This window comes from Notolepis coatsorum (genome assembly GCF_963971535.1).
Source record: "Notolepis coatsorum genome assembly, chromosome: 7".
NCBI classification, from domain to species: domain Eukaryota; kingdom Metazoa; phylum Chordata; class Actinopteri; order Aulopiformes; family Paralepididae; genus Notolepis; species Notolepis coatsorum.
Genome location: NC_140171.1, coordinates 42,989,461 through 43,012,777, shown reverse-complemented (window position 1 = coordinate 43,012,777; position 23,317 = coordinate 42,989,461). Strand labels below are relative to the sequence as shown.

The following is a 23,317-nucleotide window of genomic DNA, read 5'->3' as shown; positions in this document are numbered from 1 at the left end:
CATAAGCGTGATCTAATTTCTATATGATGTAATGCTTTTATACAATGGCCGAATTCATCCAACCTTATTGCTATACAATAAACACACATTAATTGAAGATGTATTGACAAAACCATCAGCAGAAAAAGTAGTTAAAAAAAAAAGATAAGTTGCCTCCGTGTGGAAGTAGCTCGGAGGTGCGCTGTTTCAAGGCAAGAATGCAGTAAGGCTGAGCCCGAATGTTCGAACGTTCGATCGTTACGTTGGCATTCGAATTCTAAATCAAAATTTGAATTTAAAATGTTTAATAAAACAATTATTATTATAATTTTTTTATATATATTTTTTTTGTGTTTATTCATTCTGGGGTTTTTCTTCACAGTTGCCGATAAAGAGTAGGCTACACTAATATTATAGTATTAAAAAAAACTGCTGAGTTATATTCATTAAAGAAAGTTTATTTAATAAAAAAGAAAGACTCATTTAATCACATTAATCACTTTGTTCAAATTGAGGATTTAGTATGAGGATATTTATATATATATAAAAAAAATTAAATAAAAAAAAACTTTATTTTGAAGAAAAAAAAGTTTTATTATTATATATATTTTTTTATTAACCCTTTCTCTGCCACGCTTATATCCATCCTTATACCGTCCTCTGCAAGCTCTATTTGTCTATGGAGATGTTCCCCTTCTTTTCAGGGCTATAACTTTTTAAATTGTATTGCTAAATTGACATTACTATGGCCCATTCAACGTCAATTATCTATCGTTTAGGATGTAGCAACGTTCTACTTTTTCATTCACATATTCATACTAAAATACGGTCTAAAGTATAAATATGTTTTTATCGTTTTCTGCAGCATTCCATAGAACGTGAGTTATAGCCCTAAATACATATATTAGATCATCAAATGTAGTTTGATACCGATTGACGTCAGATAAAAAATGTCAATTGTACAAGGTCCTACACGTCATGCCTCATCATCTGCTGGTGACCGGAGGGGGGTTTATAAGTCCGTGGCCGACGTTAAATCATTTATTTAGTATGGGTGATATGTTGATCGGAGCAGTGTGTATGTTTAATAATAATCAAACACGCTGAAACTCACAGCAGCTTCCTCGTAGCGTTGGGCGATCAGCGTGGAGCAGAAATATCTCTATTATGGGATGTTGATATATATGCGATCCATTTCCAGGTTGTATAATAATATATACGTCCAAATCATGTTGTTTATCGAGTTATTGGCAACGGATCGCTATCCAGTGTATCAAGCTGGAGTCCCGCTATCGATAGCGAGTGGCCGGACGAAATATGGGTGAGCACCACTTCCGGCGCGTCACTTCCGGTTTAGGCGATTCGCCGATCGGCCACCAGCGGTTTTGAACCGTTGGAGAGTTGAGAGGAGATCAACAGCAAGTCTCAAGTCTCCGTGGGTGAAATATGATTGCCATGACAGATTTTTGAAATATTGATCTCAAAGACGCTGTAAGACGTCATTGGCAGATTACGCATGGCGGAGAATGACGTGTTAAGTCGTCCTTGGCGATTAAAGGGTTAAAAACGAAGGTTCGAACGTTTGTTCGAAAAACCCTGACGAAGTTCGAATACCAAAAACAGGCTTTGGGGACAGTTTGAAACAAGGCAGACATTAATCAAATTTGAAATTTTCAATCAATCAATCAATCAATCAATTCAATAACACACACTCACTTAAAACAGTGCACCTCCCAGCTGCTTCTATAGAAAGTAGGTTAAAAAAAAGAATTGGAGGCAACTTCTCTTTATATATTTTTTTGAACCTATACTTTCTATAGAAGCATCTAAGAATGAAGTTCTTAACACATTCGTGGCCAACCACGTACATGTTTAGGATCCAACGCTTGAGGGCCAACCAGGCGGACATTAATAAAATGTTCAATCAATCAATTAGGGCTGCAACGATTAGTCAACATAATCGACGATGTCGATTATGAAAAATCGTTGAGGAGAAATTGTTGCGTCGATTAGTCATTAAAAAAAATAAAAATTATATATATATATATTTTTTTTTGCACTACCTATCTTTGTGAAAATGGCTTCTCAGCTCTGGTCCAGCCAGCTGAAGACTTCTTAGCTTAACATAACAGACCGACAGTAAGTTTGGGGGAATAAATGGGATAACTGGGTATGTTGTTTGGTCCTGACAAGAGTCTCAAAGCAACTCTGAGGTCATGCTCAATGTCCAATCTGTTCCTCTGCTCTGTCTTCAGCTGGACCAGAGCTGAGAAGCCACTTTCACAAAAGTGCAAAAAAAAAGTACAAAAAATAAAATTAAAAATCTAATTTTTTTATTTAATTTTTTTTATATAATTGTTTTTCGATTAGTCGACTAATCGAAAAAATAATCGACAGATTAGTCGACTACCAAAATAGTCATTCGTTGCAGCCCTACAATCAATCAATCAATTCAATAACCCACGCTCACTTAAAACAGCGCACCTCCCAGCTGCTTCTATAGAAAGCTCCACTCCTAGGTTCAGAAAAAAAAATTGCCTCCTAGGCAACTTCTCTTTCTTTCTTTTTTGAACCTACTTTCTATAGAAGCATCTAAGAATGAAGTTCTTAACACTTTCAGTGCCACCAGGGGGCGCACGACTTAGTGCTTGAATGCCACCATCGGCGCCAATGTTAACGTTAATATCGCCTAATCTATGTTTTAAATTATGGCTATGTGTCTAATCTGCCCGTCGCTTATCAAAGAATCATTTTCCAGTCAGTGTTGTCAAGGCAGATTGGTTTTTTATCGCTTCATTTCCGTTTGAGAGCATTTTGAAAAGCACCCGTTTTGAGGTGAAAAACAGCCCATTCTGTGATAATCGCCTTTTACTGGAATATTCCAGAACGTTGATATTTGTCGGCCTATTTATGAATAGTTTTCAAATAAACGCTAGATGATCAATAGTATACGTGCGTGCACGCACGTTCGAGGCGCGCGCTGATAATAGCTGATTCATTTCCTCAAGGATTTTACAGTGAGCACATATCAGAAAAAAGCTTATATCTCCTCGAAAACGAGTCTGATTATCCTAACACTGATAACATAGATTCCTTACCTGACATCAGATGGTATCCAAATGGTATATTCCAATTCCTGATCACCATTCGGAAAAATCGATAAGTGTATAGATCTAACGTGTATACAGTAGAACACATGATCCACGGGGCTCAGAGCCCCCTGAATGAACTCTGGTAACCCCGGCTGCATCAGTGGACTGGAAAATGTAGACTGGAATATTTTTTTTCCCCCATCCATTTTCATTGAGTCCATTCCAAAAGTCCATTTACCATCTGGGAGACGATAGGGGGCGCTTTTTTCACATCTGATCGCCGGCGGCCCTTGGGTAGGCTAGGGTAGGCTCGCGTGATGCAATATGATTTCAGATCGCTAAAAAAAAATTTAAATAAAAAATCAGAGAAATCTCGTGAGTGACTTTCAACGTAACTATCGTAAACCCGAGATTAGCCGTGAGTGGCAGTCAAAGTGTTAACAGTTCTTAACCAGTTCGAAACAATGCGGACATTAATACAATTTTCAATCAATCAATCAATCCAATAACCCACGCTCACTTACAACAGCGCACCTCCACCTGAGCGTGTGTTATTGGTTTGATTGATTGATTGCTTGAAAATTTTATTCACAGTGAAATTAATGTCGTTTTGACGAATGGCATCTAACGACAGACTTCCCGCGATTTATATTTTGTTCCACAATTACTCATGACCCACCAATTACACAATCCAACATTGTGTAAGAAACTAACACATTCGCCGTGACAGAATCGTTTTTGATTTAGTCGTTATGAGACGCTTTCAACATATCCATTCATAAAGATTATTGTCCGCCATCTTGCTTTCATTTCTAAAACCACAAACGGCGGAGTGATTGTAATTCGGTTGTGGGCGGGTTCTGGGATCACGAGCGGGGGTTATAAGAAATAACCACGTCTAACTTGACTGTTTCAGCCAATCAGAATCAAGAAATGTGCATGCCATTGCATAGAGAGAGAGAGAGAGAGAGAGAGAGAGAGAGAGAGAGAGAGAGAGAGAGAGAGAGAGAGAGAGAGAGAGCGCGAGAGAGAGAGAGAGAGAGAGAGCGCGCGCTGCGCGCGAGAGAGAGAGAGAGAGAGAGAGAGAGAGAGAGAGAGAGAGATTAAATGACAGCTTCAGAACCTGACGACGGTGTGGGTGCAGACGATAAACTCAGGCCTGGAGTTCCACTGGTGGTAGGTGATGTAGTAGTGGGTCTGGAGCCAGATCCACTGCTGCCCTTTGGTCAGGAAACGGTAGTAGCACGACTTCCCTTTACCGTACTGCATCACTGCACAGTACAGACAGAATGCAGGGTCATCTCCAATCCCTCATGAAGCAGTACTACTCAATTACTACATAATACAGACAGAATGAAGGGTCAGAGCTCCAATCCCTCATGAAGCGTGTGTGTGTGTGTGTGTGTGTGTGTGTGTGTGTGTGTGTGTGTGTGTGTGTGTGTGTGTGTGTGTGTGTGTGTGTGTGTGTGTGTGTGTGTGTGTGTGTGTGTGTGTGTGTGTGTGTGTGTGTGTGTGTGTGTGTGTGTGTGTGTGTGTGTGTGTGTGTGTGTGTGTGTGTTTAGGTAAGAGCCCATACCCTGGCATGCAGGTGGGCTCAGCATTCTACAGGATGATTCAGCAGGGCCACAGGATGAGCAGACCCGAGTTTGTGTGTGTGTGTGTGTGTGTGTGTGTGTGTGTGTGTGTGTGTGTGTGTGTGTGTGTGTGTGTGTGTGTGTGTGTGTGTGTGTGTGTGTGTGTGTGCGCGTGTGACTCACAGTGTTCGTGACACTTGGCCAGCGTCTCCAAGTCGTCCACATGATAATAGTCGTACCCCGATGTCCCCAGAACCTCAAAAGGCAGGTAGCCTATTATTGGTGGAGCCCTGAAAGGAGGAAATTACATCATTGGCCATCATACTGACTCGAGTTTAAATAGTGCACTTCAACTCGACGCAGGGCTGGGTCTCAAGAATTACTGGTACTCGCTACGCTTTGCTAGCTTCATATCACAGCCGGGCAGATGAACACACATATACGACCTAAAGATAGAGAGAAATACACGACATTAGCACTGTGCCAGCCCCGGAGAGAGGAAACCAATCACAATCATCCTGGGTGGCGCTAAGCAGCGACGGTGCAAAAGAGTGTCGCAGATATAGCGGAAGGGGAGGAGAACTCTGACTGAAATAGTCAGCCAATGGCAGCTTATACCCAGTCGAATGGCGTCGATCCAGATGAAAGAATAGCAGACTGAATGAAAAGAATGTCCTCACTAGGGTTGTGTACTGTTCACAATTGTACCTGGGAATCGGTACCCAACGTTACCTTTTTTCGGTACTCTCGCTGTAACACAAACACCAATGTAATTTACATTTTTTTTTAATAAGTCAAACCTTCTCAATTTCAACATTGTTATCACACCACGCCACACCACACCACACAAACTAAAACCCCTCCTTACCTCCCTCTCCCAAACCGTTCCTACAATTTCTTTTTTCAGTAAATACTATCAAACTCCTCTGACCTCATCTGGTCTTTCCAAAGACCAAAGAGATGGGACGCACGCACACACACAGATAAAGGGATAATGGCTTATAGCAGACTTAATGATTTTAGAATATTTCAGCTGATGAAGGAGGAGTTGTCACAGGGCTGTGAACGCAGGGCTGAATAGCTAGATATCATAGCTTCTAGAGAGGAGTTGTCACAGGGCTGTGAACGCAGGGCTGAATAGCTAGATATTAGCTTCTAGAGAGGAGTTGTCACAGGGCTGTGAACGCAGGGCTGAATAGCTAGATATTAGCTTCTAGAGAGGAGTTGTCACAGGGCTGTCGAACGCAGGGCTGAATAGCTAGATGTCATAGCTTCTAGAGAGGAGTTGTCACAGGGCTGTCGAACGCAGGGCTGAATAGCTAGATGTCTAAAATTCTAAAATTGAAAATTTAAGGTCCGCGCTGGTCTGTGTCTATTATGAAATGACAATTGCGCATCATTGGAATTCAGATTATTTTCTACTTGGGCGGGTCTTAATCTCCATGCTGTACACTGTAGCACTCAACACTTTGATGAACATTGTTACTCAGCTGATAGAGTTGTGCCCTTCCTGAACTTGTAAGTCGCTTTGGATAAAAGCGTCAGCTAAATGACTAAATGTAAATGTAAAATGTAAATGCTCTCAAGGTACCAAAATGTTCCACTGAGTGATCTGACGTAAATTGGTACTCTGTAGTACCGACGTAATTCGGTCATGCCGAATTCGGTACCTAATCCTAGTCCTCACACTCAAACCTGTGCAAGAATCCTACTTATTTACAAGCTTTGGGTTCAGAGACCTTCTTCAAAGCAGCACAGATTTGTGTGGATGCTCTTTTCATTCAGTCTGATATTACCTCAAGATAAAATCTAGGCCACTTATTTATCAAACACTTACCCTGAAGTTGTTGAAATGGCTCGACTTCTCAAAATGTCAACAGAGAGTCTGTTTTCTGGGCGCTGACATGTTGAATTGAATGGGGCTTTGAGGGATTAGAACGTAAATTCGTTGTGGGTTTTTTTCCCACTCAAAGCCGCATTCGAACCATTTCAACATCTTGCGAGGGATAACAATGAAATTGTGTGAATAAATGTGTGTGTGTGTGTGTGTGTGTGTGTGTGTGTGTGTGTGTGTGTGTGTGTGTGTGTGTGTGTGTGTGTGTGTGTGTGTGCGTGTGTGTGCGTGTGTGTGAGAATATGTGTGTGTCTGTGAACATGTGTGTCTGTGTGTGTGTCTGTCTGTGTCTGTGTCTGTTTGCGTGTGTGTGTGTGTGTCTGTGTGTGTGTGTGTGTGTCTGTGTGTGTGTCTGTCTGCGTGTGTGTCTGTCTGCGTGTGTGTGTGTCTGTGTCTAGGTGTGTGTGTGTGTGTGTGTGTGTGTGTGTGTGTGTGTGTGTGTGTGTCTGTGTGTGGTTTTTGACCTGTGGTCCAGGAAGAGGAACTTCCACTCTAGACTGTGCCTGGAGGTGAATTCTTCATTGGGTTCTTCCACTGTACACATCTCCTATAGATAGAACACGAAAAGTCTAAAACAGCAACATATAGTCGTACAGTGCAATGGGGATGTTATGTTTGTGAGTATTATGTTACAAACAATTACAGGGTGTCTATGTGTATCAGCATGTTAAGACATTTAATCCCACCCTTTAATTACATTTAAGGCCAATTTTGCAATAGAAATAAGCAACAAATTTGAGGATATAGGCATTCTCTTCTGAGTAAAGAGTAAGGTAAATGACTGTAACTGATTAAGTTAAAGAACATTTGTCTAAACATGTTTATTCATCTGGAAAGAAAACATGTCCTTAACCTCTTAAGCCCTAGCCTTATTTTCTGAAAATCCGCCTAAAATACATACCTAAGTAAATGGAAGATTGCTCCACTTCTACAAGGGTATCTAGGGGCATCTATGGATCTCAGGGAATGTATTCCCAGTGTCAGAAATAAACAGTGTCTGTTACTAGGCTTGAGTAAATTGTATTGAATCAAAGGAGAATATCAATTTTCTTTTTTTCTCTTTTCATCTTTGATGGTGAACACCATGCTCAAATTTACCAGACATCAAAATGTATTCAGCACCTTCTTGAGATCACATGTACCAAAAAAAATCTAAAATCTAAAAATCTAGTCTATGAATAAAGGGAAGATGATTAAACAGAAGGTTTTGTAGATACAGTACTGAATTCTGCCATCCGGACAGCGTGAACACTTAAGGTAACCTACTTGCGTTCAGCGTTTCTCTGATTGGCCACGCCGCCCACGTGACCGCATACTGTAGGTCGCATAGGTAATATTAATAGGTTGCCGCGGCATTATGCATTCGTAATCCCCCCTACATAATAACCACGCAGGTTAATCAAGCAACGCTCGCGCAATACCTAGCTTAATAATAAGTAGGCAATTGGCACAAGTGTAAATTATACATTCGTCACTCAGTTTTAATATCGACGCGGCACGAGCGGTAGAGGTCCCTCGCGGAAATGAAATGCGGAAATGTAATGTGTCACATACTGTAGGTCGCATAGGTAATATTAATAGGTTGCCGCGGCATTATGCATTCGTAATCCCCCCTACATAATAACCATGCAGGTTAATCAAGCAACGCTCGCGCAATACCTAGCTTAATAATAAGTAGGCAATTGGCACAAGTGTAAATTATACATTCGTCACTCAGTTTTAACACTATGGTCGCCAAAAACGCCTTACCACGTCATTCCCCGCCATGCTCATTCTGCCAAAGACGCCGTACCACGTCTTTGAGATCAATATTTCAAAGATCTGTGATCGTAATCATATTTCTCCCCCGGAGACTTGAGATCTACTGTTGATCCCCTCTCAACTCTCCAACGGTTCAAGAGCGCCATCTGGTGGCCGATCGGCGGATCGCTCAAACCGGAAACCGGAAATGGAAGCTGCCTGGTGCTCATTCCAATTCGGTCCGATCACTCGCTAATAGTCCCAGGACTCAAGCTAGACACAATGGATAGCAATCCGTTACCAATAACTCGATAAACAACATGATTTGGACGTATATACTATTATACAACCTGGAGATGGATCGCATATTTCTACATCCCATAATAGGAATATTTCTGCTCCACGCTCATCGCCCAACGGCCCGAGGAAGCTACGGTTAGTTTCAGCGTTTTTTTTTAACGTGTTCGATATAAACTGCTCTGATGATCATATCACCCACACTAGATGAATCATCTAACGTTGGCCACGGAATTATAAACGACCCCCCCTCATCCGGTCAACATCAGATGATAAGTAGTAACTTCTAGAAGCACGTCCATTTGAAATTTTTTATCTCGTGCCGATTGCTATCAAACTGTATACAATCATCAATATAATGCATTTAGGGCTATAAATCACGTTCTGGAGAAAGCTGCAGAAAACGATAAAAACACACTTATACTTTAGACCGTATTTTAGTATGAATATGTGAATGAAAAAGTATAACGTTGCTACACCCTGAACAATAGATACTTGATGTTGAATGGGCCATAGTAATGTCAATTTAGCAATACAATTGTAAACGTTATAGCCCTGCAAAGAAGGGGAACTTCTCCATAGACAAATAGAGCTGGCGTGGGATGGTTTATTCTGAATTTAAGCCTGGCGACCAAAGTGTTAATATCGACGGATAGCTCAACTCGTTCGTCAGCTTGCTGTAGAGCCTATGGTCAGTCGGTGACAAGTTCGAATCACTTCAATTTTTTCTTTTTTTCTTTTTACGTTTAATTAATTTATCATCTCTCTATATAAACGTAACTAGCTATTCATATCAATCGAAATAACGTTCATCTCCGATATTTAAACATGGTCCCCAAAATGAATGGAAGCGAATGAGGAGCCTGACACCTGGGAGGAATGGGGGTGTTGCAGCGTTGGGGATGTACAGTACACACTTAACTCTGTATTGTACAGTACAGTACACTTAACTCTGTATGTACAGTACACACTTAACTCTGTATTGTACAGTACAGTACACTTAACTCTGTATGTACAGTACACACTTAACTATGTATGTACAGTACACTTAACTATATGTATTGTACAGTACACTCTGTATGTACAGTACACACTTAACTCTGTATGTACAGTACACTCTTAACTCTGTATGTACAGTACACTCTTAACTCTGTATGTACAGTACACTCTTACTGATTAACTAGAAACTGTACATTGTAACGCAACGTTATATATAATGTTATTTCGTGTTTTTATTCATAACGTTATTTCGCGTGACAACACTGTACATCAGTGGAGGCTGCTGACCAAATTTTTAGGTGAAGCACAAATTATTATATTATATTATATATTAAATTATATTTCTTAAACATCCCCAACGCTGCAACACCCCCATTCCTCCCAGGTGTCAGGCTCCTCATTCGCTTCCATACATTTTGGAGACCATGTTTAAATATCGGAGATGAACGTTATTTCGATTGATATGAATAGCTAGTTACGTTTATATAGAGAGATGATAAATTAATTAAACGTAAAAAAAGAAATTGGGATAAAAAAAAATAAAAATTTTATTTGGGTCTGAGAGTGTGGCTGTTCTGCCGTTCTGCAGCTGGATACTATTGGTTTGTTTTGGCAAAATTCTTCTGCTCTGTGTGGCAATAAATAAATGAATGATGATATGCAATTTAAAACCAAAACTAAGGCCTCAGTATGAGTTTAAGACGTAAACATGGTCATGTTTGTTGAATAAAAAGTTAAAAGTTAAAAAAAAAAAAAAAAAAAATTTGATTGGATCGGGAAATATCGGTATTGGTAGATACTCAAAATCACATGATCGGGATCGGATCGGGAGCAAAAAAATGTGATCGGGACATCCCTATTTATAATGTAAATTTCTCCACCATTTTTCATCAGATTGCAACACCGTTTTTTGCTTGACGTTCACAGAAAGGTAGAGAAACTAATTGCATTCTAATTTATGCCAATAACGTTCAGGTTTGTGGGAGATAATCCCGAAAAATAAGACAAATAATAAAGTAAATCCAGAAGTCAGATGATTGACAGGGGCTGGTGTGAGCTGGGTAGGGTAGTTTTTCTAAATTCGAAAGCCCATCGAAAGCCCTGGGTCTCTTCCTTCAAAAGACTACACTCACTTTTTGCTGCGCCACTTCCTCCCGTCAATATGCGCCGGATTCCGACTCCATGCCCTGAGATTTCTATAAACTTATATTTCACTAATAACAGTTAAAATCGTTGGTAAACAAACGTAATGCTGAAAATATACACTTTGACTGCTGTTTTGACAGGGTTAGGGTCTTTACTCTTGGCTACATTTAAAAAGAAAATGCAACATTAATTCATACAATCTGTAGAGATGGATTTATGGCATGTCATTTGCGGTCCACCACCGGACCACTCGGGCTTAAGAGGTTAATGATATTAATCACTGCAATAGTCTAGAGAGCCAGGGCCTGAATTTAGCTTTTTGGCTCACCTGCCAAGAGCTCCTGTAGGTCTACTTTTCATAATAGTGTATTGGGCTACTTGACTACTGTGGCTTGTTGGGCTGGACTTGTTTAGGCTATAAAGATAGTCAACTTCCTCTTGTAGATTGGACGGATGATTGCCCCACTTTTTACAGCTCGTCAGCTCGTCGGACAGTGGCCACTAGGGCCAAAGTTAGAGAACACAAATAGCTAAACACAAAGACTGTAACATGACTCTTGTTGATTTAGCCAATGATAAATTGTACAGGCATTTGGCACTTGCTGTTCATTTTGGATCCTGCTTACAGCATTCAATATAGAAATATTTAACACCTTTCCAAACAGAATCAAGACTTTCTAAGGACCCTGAATTATGCCTAATTAAATTATGTTAAATAACGTAACAATGAGGTGGGAAAGGAACATGTATAACTCAACGTTATTCCTTATTTTGTGTGTGTTTGTATGTATGTGTGTATTCCTTCATTTTACCTTGATGAACTGAGGCTTGGCCAGGCGGACAGTGGCTACAAAGCAGACCTGGTCGTCAAAGGCAGGCTGTAGTGACCGTTGCAACATCGCTGCCAGGCCGTTCCTTGTCACATTGGGAACTAGAATAGAGAGAGAAGAGGATTAAGGATGTCTTCGATATTCTGATTAGAGTTCTCAACGGGCCTGGAATTAAAATCTGAGCCCTACCGCGAACCGAGTGAGTGGAAGCCCCGAGCCCTGCTCACCCCAGAGGTCATCACATATTGAGCCAGAGACCCACCAAAACCCAACCAATCATTAATTCTAATCAATTGTCTAATTCATGCTCAAAAGGCTACGCAATTGATGTAGGCTGGGGCTCAAATCACAGAGCGAGAGAGAAAGACACAGCGCTGTCCGTGGTGCTGATTGCTCTTCTCTCCCTCTCTTTCTGGCTGCACTACCCGTCTGGCTTTTTCTGGGCCTGTTGGGCTGAGACTGAGAACTCTGAATCTGATTAAGGATATGCACAGGTATTCTCTGTGTTTAACCCTTTCACTGCCAAATGGTTTAACCCTTTCACTGCGACAATACGGAAGGTTAACCCTTTCACTGCCACGCGACAAAGGTTTAACCCAGGGGTCTCAAACTCAATGTACTTGGGGGCCGCTGTAGGTAGACTCTGGGTGAGGCTGGGCCGCGTGAATACTTTCCCTAATGGGGTTGTACTTCCGCGTTTGGTTTGCGCGATCTGATTGGCCACTGACGTTTCTGGTCATGTGACATGTGCGCCAATCGTGTGACGCCTAGTTCTGCCACCGGTTAAGCTTAGGCACTCTTTCGAAGTTGGTTAAGGTTAGAGTTTGTCTTAGAGCAGGGCGATAGAACACCAGCCCTGATTCCAAACTCTAACCTTAACCAACTTCGAAAGAGTCGCCTAAGCTTAACCAGTGATAAACTAGGCGTTAGGTAGTTTGCAGGCTGTTAGACCCGGAAATAGGCGCAGAACTAGGCGCCACACGATTGGCGCACATGTCACATGACCAGAAACGTCAGTGGTGAATCAGATTGCGCAAACCGAACGCGGAAGTACAACCCGCTTAGGGAAAGTATTCACGGGGCTGGGCCACATCAAATATTATATATATATATGATTTTTAATTTAATTTTTTTAAATTTAAATCAACTACAAGCAATGCTTGTTATTTAAGATGAGGTCGGACTCGGCACTGACAGATTTGTGTTCATTGTGCTGCTTATAAAGCCTCAAATGACGGCTTACAATATTTCATGAAAGCAAAGTGTTTTGTTTGTCTAAGATTTAAAAAGGTTTAAACTTTACAGCACTGACAAAGTTGAACAAAGTGCTGTACAAGTCCCACAACATTAAAAAAAAGAAAAGAAAAAAGAAAAAAGAAAAAGAAAATTTAAATAAAAATCTATATATTTTTTTACTTTGATGTCAAGTACAGTAGGGGGCCGCAAAATATCATCCAGCGGGCCGCAATTGGCCCGTGGGCCGCGAGTTTGAGACCCCTGGTTTAACCCTTTCACGACCACACTACAGAAGGTTAACCCAATCGTCTGTAGTGTGATAGTAAAGGGTTAACCTTCTGTAATGTGGGAGTGAAAGGGTTAATGTGTAATTGAATAGGAGGCTTAGTAGGAGCGTGGTGCTAAGAGTGTGATCCTCACCACGGCCCCTAACAAAACAACAAAACGACTTCTTCTTCTTCTTCTTCTTCTTCTTAAGGACATGCTGTGTCCAATGCTGCTCTCACACACCCACTGGACTCCTGAACTTAACTACACATTACCTAAAGGGGCTGTATGTACGAACACAAAATGTCTGATGAATTATTCAGACCGGAGTTTAACCCTCCCATGTCCTAAATCCTTGTAATTACCAACTGTGTTAGAATACAGCAGATTGTTGTCTGTGAATTCACACAGCAAATCAAATCAAATCTAATTTATTTGTAAGGCCCGACAACACACGTTAATGTCCCCATGGGCCGGACACGTCTTCTTTAAACAAGTCAAGAAGAAACATCACAATAAGTCAAGAACAAAACAAGAACACCATAAAGTAATTTTTTTTTAAATAAATGCAAAATAATTAAATAAATGCAACACTCCCAGACATACCCCATGCGAAGGTAAGAAAAAACTCACTAAAACCTAGCAATAGGAAAAAATGCACCACAGGCAATGTGGAGGAGAGAAACCTTAGAAGGGCCATTCAAGGGAGGATCTCCCTTCTTAGATGTCGGTGATAGTAGTGTTGCAATAAAACAGGCGAACAGTTGGTAAGCATGCACTCATATGTGTAGTGAAACACAGATAAATGCATGCGATAGCAACTGAACATTTTGAAAGATTAAAGATAGAGCTGATAGCGATAGCAACTGAACATTTTGGAAGATTAAAGATAGAGCTGATAGCAGATCTATTTGAGGCACAGGGGCGGCGCAGATATGGTCGCATCCTCCCGGTCTTCATCACGGGACGTCCAACACTCCGGTGCGTGGGGCGTGTCAATGACGTTTCTATCATGCAACTGTCACAAAACTGGAGGAATAAATACATCCAAGGGTGAAGAAGAAGGATAATTTACAGTCATTTACACAAAGAGGGCGACGAAGATGTCTAACTGGAGACGAGATTTGGGAACTTCTGTCTCTAAGAGCCAAAGCTGAAATCGTCAGACAGATTCGAGGAATGGCAAGAAACTCGGTTGTTTCTGACCTGCCATGTGACCGCAGTGTAATCCAAAACAATCTAAAAAAGCACTGTTACTGTTACTGAATACATAGTTTTCTAGGTATAATGTTAAATAAATATTGGTATATAAATATTGTATATTTTTCATATTGTTTACAGACAAGACAAGTGAATGTTGAGTAAAATTTTACACACTTTACCAGTTGCACTATTGGTAATGGTATGTGATTTTATTTCAACACTGTCATATATTGAGTATTTTGGGGGGCAGCGATGCAATACATAAAACAGATGCAATACCTGTTTCCAAAGGATTCGTTTTTATTATAACATTATATATTGATTTGCTACCGGCTTGGCCGGCCGTCGTACTAACACAATTGGGCAGTGTTAGAGGGTGGGAAAGCCGGTGGGTGGGGATTGGACGTTGTGGACAGCGACTCCTACAGGTCGGTTGGTGCGCCTGTACAGCAGAATCAGGAAGTATCGGGGGCAGCGTGAGCCTCCCACGCGTTACTCCTCGCCACTGAGAGATTACGCTGTTCAGGTGAAAAGATGCGACAGCTGCCTCCTCGTGTACCGGAGGGGAGCGTTCGAGACAAGGGAGGGGAGAATTGAAAATACGAAATTGGGATGGGAGAAAAATAGAAAATGGGAGAAAAAGTGGATAAAAAAAATAAAAACATTATATATTGATTTTTTTTAATAATATAATATTTTTTACCTGTTTTTTTTTTTGTTTTTTTTACTATGCCCTTTGCATTCTGTCATTTCCAAATGTGTTATTAAGATGGTGAGAAATATTCCAATCATTCTAAAGGCACTGCTTGGTTTAGACCTTTATTTATTTCCTCAGCCGACGTTCCAGACTCAAATGTTACTGAATGCTTTGCTCGTTGCAACATGTACCGAGCTTATCACGAGTCATTTGTTTGGAATTCGCCTTTCCCTCCCCGCCTTTATGATATTGATTGAATTTCCGTAGACTTGTCAACCCCCACCCTCACGTGCTTACCTAGCGCGATATCAATCATAACAATAGTTACCCTTGTTAATCAGTCATCTTTCGTAAATATAGAGGGGGCAGCATGGTGTCTGGACCTGGTTTCATCCTACAGCATGGCATCCTGCAGCCATCAGTAGATAGAGACTGTTTGGATTGGCAGCAGAAACCTACATCTGCAACAGGCTGGCACACACGAGATACTAAATTGGCTTGTTCACTTGTAATATAATAATGTGGAGTATTTTATTAAAATGTTTGATATAACTGCTTGCTTAACTTAAAATATTTAATCTTTCCTATGTTCAGACTTCATATACACCATCACATGTATAACAAAAATATAGGGGAAAAAAGAATATATATACAGTATATAGCTTATATACAGTACTGTATATATGTATAGTTGAGAACAGGAATAGGACACGCGTCATCAGCAAAGAGGAAAATAATAAGCATGTATTCAACAACACTTGGTTAAACTCAAGACCACGTGGTTAAACTTAAACAACAAAGAAACAGACTAAAAAATTACTAAAAAATATTCATCAATGATAAAACGGAGGAAAACAAAAACAAACCCAGAGAGCTTTGGAAATTACTCAAGAACCAACTAGGCTGCAGTAAGAAACTGAAAGCCAGATTTACAAACATCAACATTAAGACAGAAAACACTCTCATCACAGACAAGCTGGATGTGGCCAATTACTTAAACATATTCTTTACAAACATAGCCACAACACTGGTTAATAAACTACCCTCCCACTCTGGGCATGTTGGAGTAGAACACATCCTAGCCTACTACAAAAACCTAGGGGTTCGCAAAGACGATTTCAAACTAGAAATGGTAAAAATGGATGAGGTGTTAAAAAAACTGAGCGCCCTCCAACCTAACAAGGCCACTGGCCATGACAATATCCCCTCCAAATTCCTCAGAGACTCAGCAGCCACCATCACCCACATAATAAACCTCTTCATAAAACAGGGACACGTCCGCAAAGATTTCAAAATTGCGAGAGTGACCCGCCTGCACAAAAAAGGCAACAAATTAGACCCAGGCAACTACCGCCCTGTTTCTATTCTTACCTCCATCTCGAAAGTTATGGAAAGAATTGTCTACGAACAGGTCGAAAAGTACCTGGCGGGAAAAAAGCTCTTATACGAATTCCAATCTGGCTTCAGAACATCCCATTCCACTGACACATGCCTTCTCTATTTGAACGACCACATCAAACACAAGGTGGACACGGGCAAATACTGCGGCATGGTCATGCTGGACCTCCAAAAGGCTTTCGACACTGTTAATCACTCCATTCTGATTGATAAGCTATAAGCAATTGGTTTTGAAACTTTTGATAGTTCATCAGTGAGCTGGATGCAATCCTACCTGGAGGGGAGAGAACAGATGGTGGAGGTGAATGGTACACTGCCCCCCCCCCCCCCCCCCCCCTCCCAGTGAGCTGTGGTGTTCCACAAGGAAGCATACTAGGACCTTTACTGTTCCTAATTTATGCAAATGACATGTCATCATCTTGTGACTGCAACTTGTTCCTGTTCGCAGACGACTCAGCCCTGCTGGTCTCTGACAGGGACAAGTTGCAGGTTGAAAAAGCGCTCAGCTCTGAACTCTGTAGAATCTGCACCTGGCTCACTGATAACAAATCATTACACCTGGGTAAAACAGAATCCATTCTCTTTGGATCAAATAGCAAACTCAGCAAGGCCAACGGCTTCTCTGTTACAGTGGGTGACATTATTGTCACAAGGAAAGATAAAATGACCTACCTGGGTTACATCCTAGAGGCAAATCTTTCATGTGACAAAATGGCAACCAATGTAATAAAAAAAAGTCAACCAACGAACAAGATTCGTGTACCGGATCTCCTCTCTGGTAAACAAGAATACCTTGAAGACTCTAACAGGAGCACTCATTCAAGGGTACTACGACTATGCTTGCACCTCGTGGTACCAAAGCACCTCAAAGGCCCTTAAAACAAGGCTACAAACATCACAAAACAAACTGGTCAGACTACTGCTTGGCCTTACTCACAAAACCCACCTTACCCCTGCACATTTTGACAACTTAGGATGGCTTAGAGTAGATGACAGAGTACAGCAACTTGCAATGGGCCTGGTCTACAAGATACACTACACCACTGGGATACCAATGTACATGTTGAAATACTTCCCAAAGGTCAGTGAATTCCACGCCCACAACACCAGAGGGAGTTCCACAAATCATGTTCAACCCAGATTCGGCTCAAACAAGGGATTAAACACATTTCGCAATTATGCAACAATAATGTGGAACGCCCTACCCAAAATTGTGAAGGAATGTGAATCCCTACCCTCCTTCAAAACCGCTCTCAAAGAGCACCTACGGGTGGCTGCAATTAGAAACTGGCCCCTGTAAATGTCCAACCCCCCCCACTAATGTACAGTTTCTTCCCCTTCGGATGTATATATTTTTTATGATCTCTTTTTACTACACAGTTCTGTATATCTGTTTGTCGTGTACGTCATAAATGTCATGATGAATTGAAAATGGGTGACCCCGATGTAAACAAGACGAAAGTATTTTTCTGGTCTGCATTCTCTTAGCAGTTTGTTTTGTATTGAGCCGTACTGTATTGTACCCATTCTGCAATCTGCTAATAAAGATTTCAATCAATCAATCAAAACTTGAATCATAGAATATGGTCATAATAATTGTATTGAATAATGATGTATTCAGCAGAATAAAGGGGAGTGGGTCTAGTCTAATTGGGGCTCATGATGGCTTCAACAAACTGTCCCAAAACACTAAGTTAAAGCTTCAAAACATGCGGTTAAGTGGCGCAGTGGGCAAGGCGCTCGCCACTAACGCAGTAGATGCTGGGTTCGAGCCCAGCTCTCGGCGTTGCTTCCGGCTTGGCTGGTCGTTCATACTAATACAATTGGCAGTATTAGGGGGTGGGAAAGCCGGTGGGTGGGGATCGGACGTTGTGGACAGCGACTCCTACACGTCGGTTGGTGCGCCTGTACAGCAGAATCAGGAAGCAACGGGGGCAGCGTGAGCCTCCCACGCGTTACTCCTCGCCGCTGAGAGATCGCGCTGTACAGGTGAAAAGATGCGACAGCTGCCTCCTCGTGTACCGGAGGGGACACGTGATGCAAGGCTTGGTCCACATTGCAGCCGACCAGTGGGAGGCATGGTCTAACAACGTTCGAGACAGGGGAGGGTAGAATTGGATAATACGAAATTGGGATGGGAGAAAAAATAGAAAAATGGGGAGAAAAAGTAGATCAAAAAAAGAAAAAAGCTTCAAAACATCAAAACATTGAAGTTATAGTTAGCTACTGAGGCTTCCTCTGATGGTCCTGGCAGCAGCCTCATCTTACTCTTCCCTGTGCTGAAGAACAGCCTACGTGAGCCCAAGTGGCCACTTGGTTCCATTAACAGTGCCAGCCGTTCTAGCCATCCTTGTACTCAATGGGCCACCGCTGTAAAAGATAGGGATTTTCACTGTGCATTGCGGTGTTTGCAGGGCTATATCTATATTCTATATTATAGCTATGGAGACAATACTATGGCTCCTTTGACAGTAACTATCCCTCGTCCAACATGTGAAAAATAATAATTTCTTTCATGTATACATTCGCGTGTTATACCATGGTGAATATTATATAGTTTCAGAGTGATCCTGGCTAATTCCTGGTAACGGAGCGATATGTGAATTTTGCTAAAAGCGTTCAAGTTATTACACGTTACTATTTCCAAATCAAAGGTATATAATAGGTATTATGTTTCATCATGAATGCATGAAAGGGGGGGGGGGGGTCGTTTTTTTATGCTTTGATCACTAGCAACGGCATTCGTTTTGAATACTACATACGTTGATCGGCTGGATCGATATGAAATCATTGTAGGATCAAGGTGGAATTGACGTCAGATAGTCCTTACCTTTGATCAGGGTTATTCCAAAAATAATATTCCAATTGTCTGATCGCGATTTCCAGTATTTATGTCGATCGGGTCCCTGACATGAAGTGGCACAAGATATGTCTCAAGTGTGCTGAATGCGTTTCGAAGTGCTCGGATGAAGCGATTTACTTAGCTTGGTCTAAATTCTCCGCCCGGACGAAATTAGATGTGACACACAGTGTGAAATAAGGTTTCAAGGGATGCGGCCGGTAATGCACTCTCCGGATCTCAGAATGATTTCCTATGGTAACACAGACGTCCGTGAGCCTGTAATGAATAAAACAAATTTAATAAAAGAAAAAACTGCCAAAACCCGACTATACTCTGGTATGACGCTCAACCGCTGGCAAGATAACCCGGCTTTACTCTGGCATGGCCAATCAGTTAACATATGATTTAGTTTTTAATAGCGAATGTAACATAATCAAACAAGCAAGCTAGCTGGCTGGTGTCATTGCAAACAGCTAGATATTTGAGAGTGGCAGCAGGCTAACGTTAATTCTGGGAACAAAATCATTCATTCAGAAAGTTACATCATTGATGCTTGAAATGTCTGAGCTTCCATGTTAACGGATGGTTCTGTTTTTACTAGGGATGCACCGATCCGATATTGATATCGGATATCGGCCCCGATATGACTAAAATTGCTGGATCGGGTATCTAAAAAAAATATATTATAATTCTTTTTTATTCCGATATATATATATATATATATATATATATATATATCGGAATAAAAAATAATTATAATACGGTAATATAATAATAAATAACAATTCAGTACATTTATATCTATGTGTTCATTTGTTACATTTTGTTTCACTAAGTTAGGAAAGTAATGTTTTAAGTCAAGCCTGATGTTGCCTTGCACAAAAGAATGATCCCAGTCTCTTCCACACAGTGAGGCATACAGTGTATTATATTTTCCTTTGCTGTGAGCGAAGGGAAACCTTCTGCAGTTGCACTATTATTTCTACCATTAAAGAAATTATAAAATGTTGCCCACCGTTGTTGAGTGACTTGAAGTTGCCGATGAACTTGACATATTCGTATACGGGTTGCTCCTTGGGGTCGATGGACCCTCGCAGCATGTGACAGCAGAACTCCAACTGGTTCTTAGCTGAGGACCAAAGTAAAAACAAACAAGTAAAAAGATAATTTATTGTAAGATGGAAAATAGCAAGGCTGTACCTCATATCAAAGATTTTACTGTAAGTGACAATAATACAATAATCACTCATCAATAAAAACAATGTATAATGTAAAAAACAACTAAAACTGGGCCAGCTGCTCTTGATTCATTGTATTGGAGATACAGGGGTTCTGCGTTGAGACGGACACTATAAGATAATACCTGGTGGAGTAGTCGTCTGAGGCTTGGACACAGACCTACATCTCTTTACTATCTACCAGCAGTCACATGTATCTAACTGGTGTAGCCATGATGACCATCTGGCGTCAAATATGATGGATTATTTTGTAAATAGCCGCCAGTATGGTGGAATATGACTAGCCTGTGTATTTACATTTACATTAACCTTTAGTCATTTAGCAGCGGTTCCCAAACTTTTTTGGCCGTGCACCCCCTGTCACCTCCCGACCTAGCTGACGCACCCCCCAATGGGTTTCTGTTAGGAAAAGTTGTTGCTGGTCTCCGTGCACAGATTTTATTTTTTATTTTATCTCTTCCTATGGATAGGGAATTTCTTTATTTAATTAAAATGTTCACGACAACATGGATGCATGTACTCTGCCAGCATGTTTAATATCCATAATACTAAAGGTTTGACTAAGATTTGTATGAAATTTTATTGTAAAAAAAATAAAAGTAAAATTACCACCATTAGCCTTTTCATGTCACGCAACACCTAGAGGGCGCTCACCACAGTTTGGGAACCACTGATTTAGCTGACGCTTTTAACCAATGCGACTTACAAATTGTGAACAACAAGCTATATTAAAAGGAGAATACCAAAGAATTTTCAGTATATTTAAATGTTACTCCAATGACCACAAACAGTTAGGCTTTTATTAACGGACATGTACATTTGTTATATTTAGGTACTATCTTGGATAACACTATGAGCTTCACAGCTAACGCAGAATACATCTTCAAGTAGGCTGTGCAATGTTTGTATCTTCTAAGAAAGTTGAATAGTTTTGCTGTAAGTAGGGATATTCTAGAGCTGGTATACAAAAGTCTTGTTGAAAGTGTTATAACATTTTATATTGTCTCATCCTTTATAGTGACTTTGACAAGCTTGCATCTGGAAGGCGCTATAGAGTTCCCCTAGTCCCCGAAAACATATTTAAGAAGTATTTCATTCCACATGCCATTGCTCTGATGAATTATTTGCTTTTCATTTTAACCACGGTACTGGTTAGGTACCTGAGGCTCTGTCTGTGTCTGTGCTGTTGTTGTTTGTCTTTTGTCTGTGAATTGGCTGTTTTGGACCAATGTCTTTTGTGCCTGTATGGTATTTGTACTGTGTTGTCTTTTTGATTGCAACCACTGTGAAGCCAAAGATGTATTTCCATGAAAGTGGACAAATACAAATATCTATCTATCTATCTATCTATCTATCTATCTATCTATCTATCTATCTATCTATCTATCTATCTATCTATCTATCTATCTATCTATCTATCTATCTATCTATCTATCTATCTATCTATCTATCTATCTATCTGTCTGTCTGTCTGTCTGTCTGTCTGTCTGTCTGTCTGTCTGTCTGTCTGTCTGTCTGTCTGTCTGTCTGTCTGTCTGTCTGTCTGTCTGTCTGTCTGTCTGTCTGTCTGTCTGTCTGTCTGTCTGTCTGTCTGTCTGTCTGTCTGTCTGTCTGTCTGTCTGTCTGAAATGAATGTCAGTTACAGTAAGTTACAAGTTAAAATAAAAATCACTAGTATTTCTGAAGCTACAGTTTTTCTCAATTGCTTTGGTGCATTTCTCTGATCAGAATTAAAGTTATCATAACTGTTAGTGCATTTCTCAAAACAATTAGTACAAACTGCAAAACCTAGTTGATAACCTGCAAAAGCGTGTCACTTGCTCAGAATGGATAGTTCCTTCTTCAAAAGCAAGTATTCATGTCAATGAAAGTGTCAGTGTCATCAAAATGAAAAGTCCTGACACCATTCATTATGAACAAGATAGTCAAATGGCTTTGTCATGTTTTCATTATGACAGATCACTCTGTAAGTGTTTTCCAATGCAAAAAAAGTCAGATATTGGTGACACCACCTGAAAATGCTCAAGACAGCACTATACACTATTTGCACAGCCATTCAAAATCTACAGTTACACATTACTGTACACACTGTACACATTGTAATATTCCCTCCTTGTTGGTCTGGGACATCAATGGTTGCTCTCTGTCCAATGTGATTTCTTCCACGCCGTCTACCTTTTGCCAGATTGAAACCCGCCTCATCAACGTATAATGTGTGCAGCGGTTCCCTGGTACACGCTTTATCCCAGAAGAGAGAGATAAAAACTATAAACTTTTCCTGTGTAACATAATGCATTTTGGACAACATATTGTACAGTATGAACTGTCATGTAAGTGTACTGCATGGCACTACACAAAGTAACCAGTTTACAGCACTGAACATTAGAGTATGCATCTGTCAATTGTAGCGATTGAAACAGATTCAATATTCCCAAAGATATTGTCATGCTCTATAACAGCGCCTTGTATCTCTCTCAACCTTATGGCATTGTTTGCAATAACCATTGCACAAATGGCTTCCTCTTGTTGCGGAGTAAAAAGGGGCCCTCTTCCACCTCTGCGAGGTTGTCTTGCAATCCTATGTGGTGCAGAGTCAAATTACAGTAATGTACAGCAAACATGAGATATACTGCTTTACAGTAACCCATATTACTGTAGTGTACAATAACAGTGCTTCCCACTTGTAAAATAATGCAGTACAGTACCATACTGTAAATATGGCAAATATTTACTGTAACACTACTGTACACTACAATACAGTAAATCTGTGCTGCAGTAAAGCTGTCTAAATGTAAAATGTAAAATGTAAAAAGTGACAAGTTCTTGTCCCACTGCAAGCTTCATGTATGACACAATGGCAGTAGTGCAGTGCAGATTGTTTAGTG

At 40.6% G+C, this 23,317-nt stretch overlaps 1 protein-coding gene across 10 annotated transcripts in view; it reads right to left on the bottom strand.

The window, feature by feature from the left end:
• clockb (clock circadian regulator b) overlaps positions 1–23,317 on the bottom strand; it is a 70,845-nt gene that overhangs the window by 24,103 nt on the left and 23,425 nt on the right. For all 10 annotated transcript variants that reach the window (XM_084319135.1, XM_084319137.1, XM_084319139.1 and 7 more), the window contains 5 exons: positions 20,210–20,323; positions 11,534–11,652; positions 7,004–7,086; positions 4,829–4,935; positions 4,195–4,342 (listed from right to left, as the gene is read on the bottom strand). In XM_084319135.1, the coding sequence (XP_084175261.1) occupies positions 4,195–4,342; positions 4,829–4,935; positions 7,004–7,086; positions 11,534–11,652; positions 20,210–20,323 (571 nt within the window). The remainder of the gene's footprint in view (positions 1–4,194; positions 4,343–4,828; positions 4,936–7,003; positions 7,087–11,533; positions 11,653–20,209; positions 20,324–23,317) is intronic.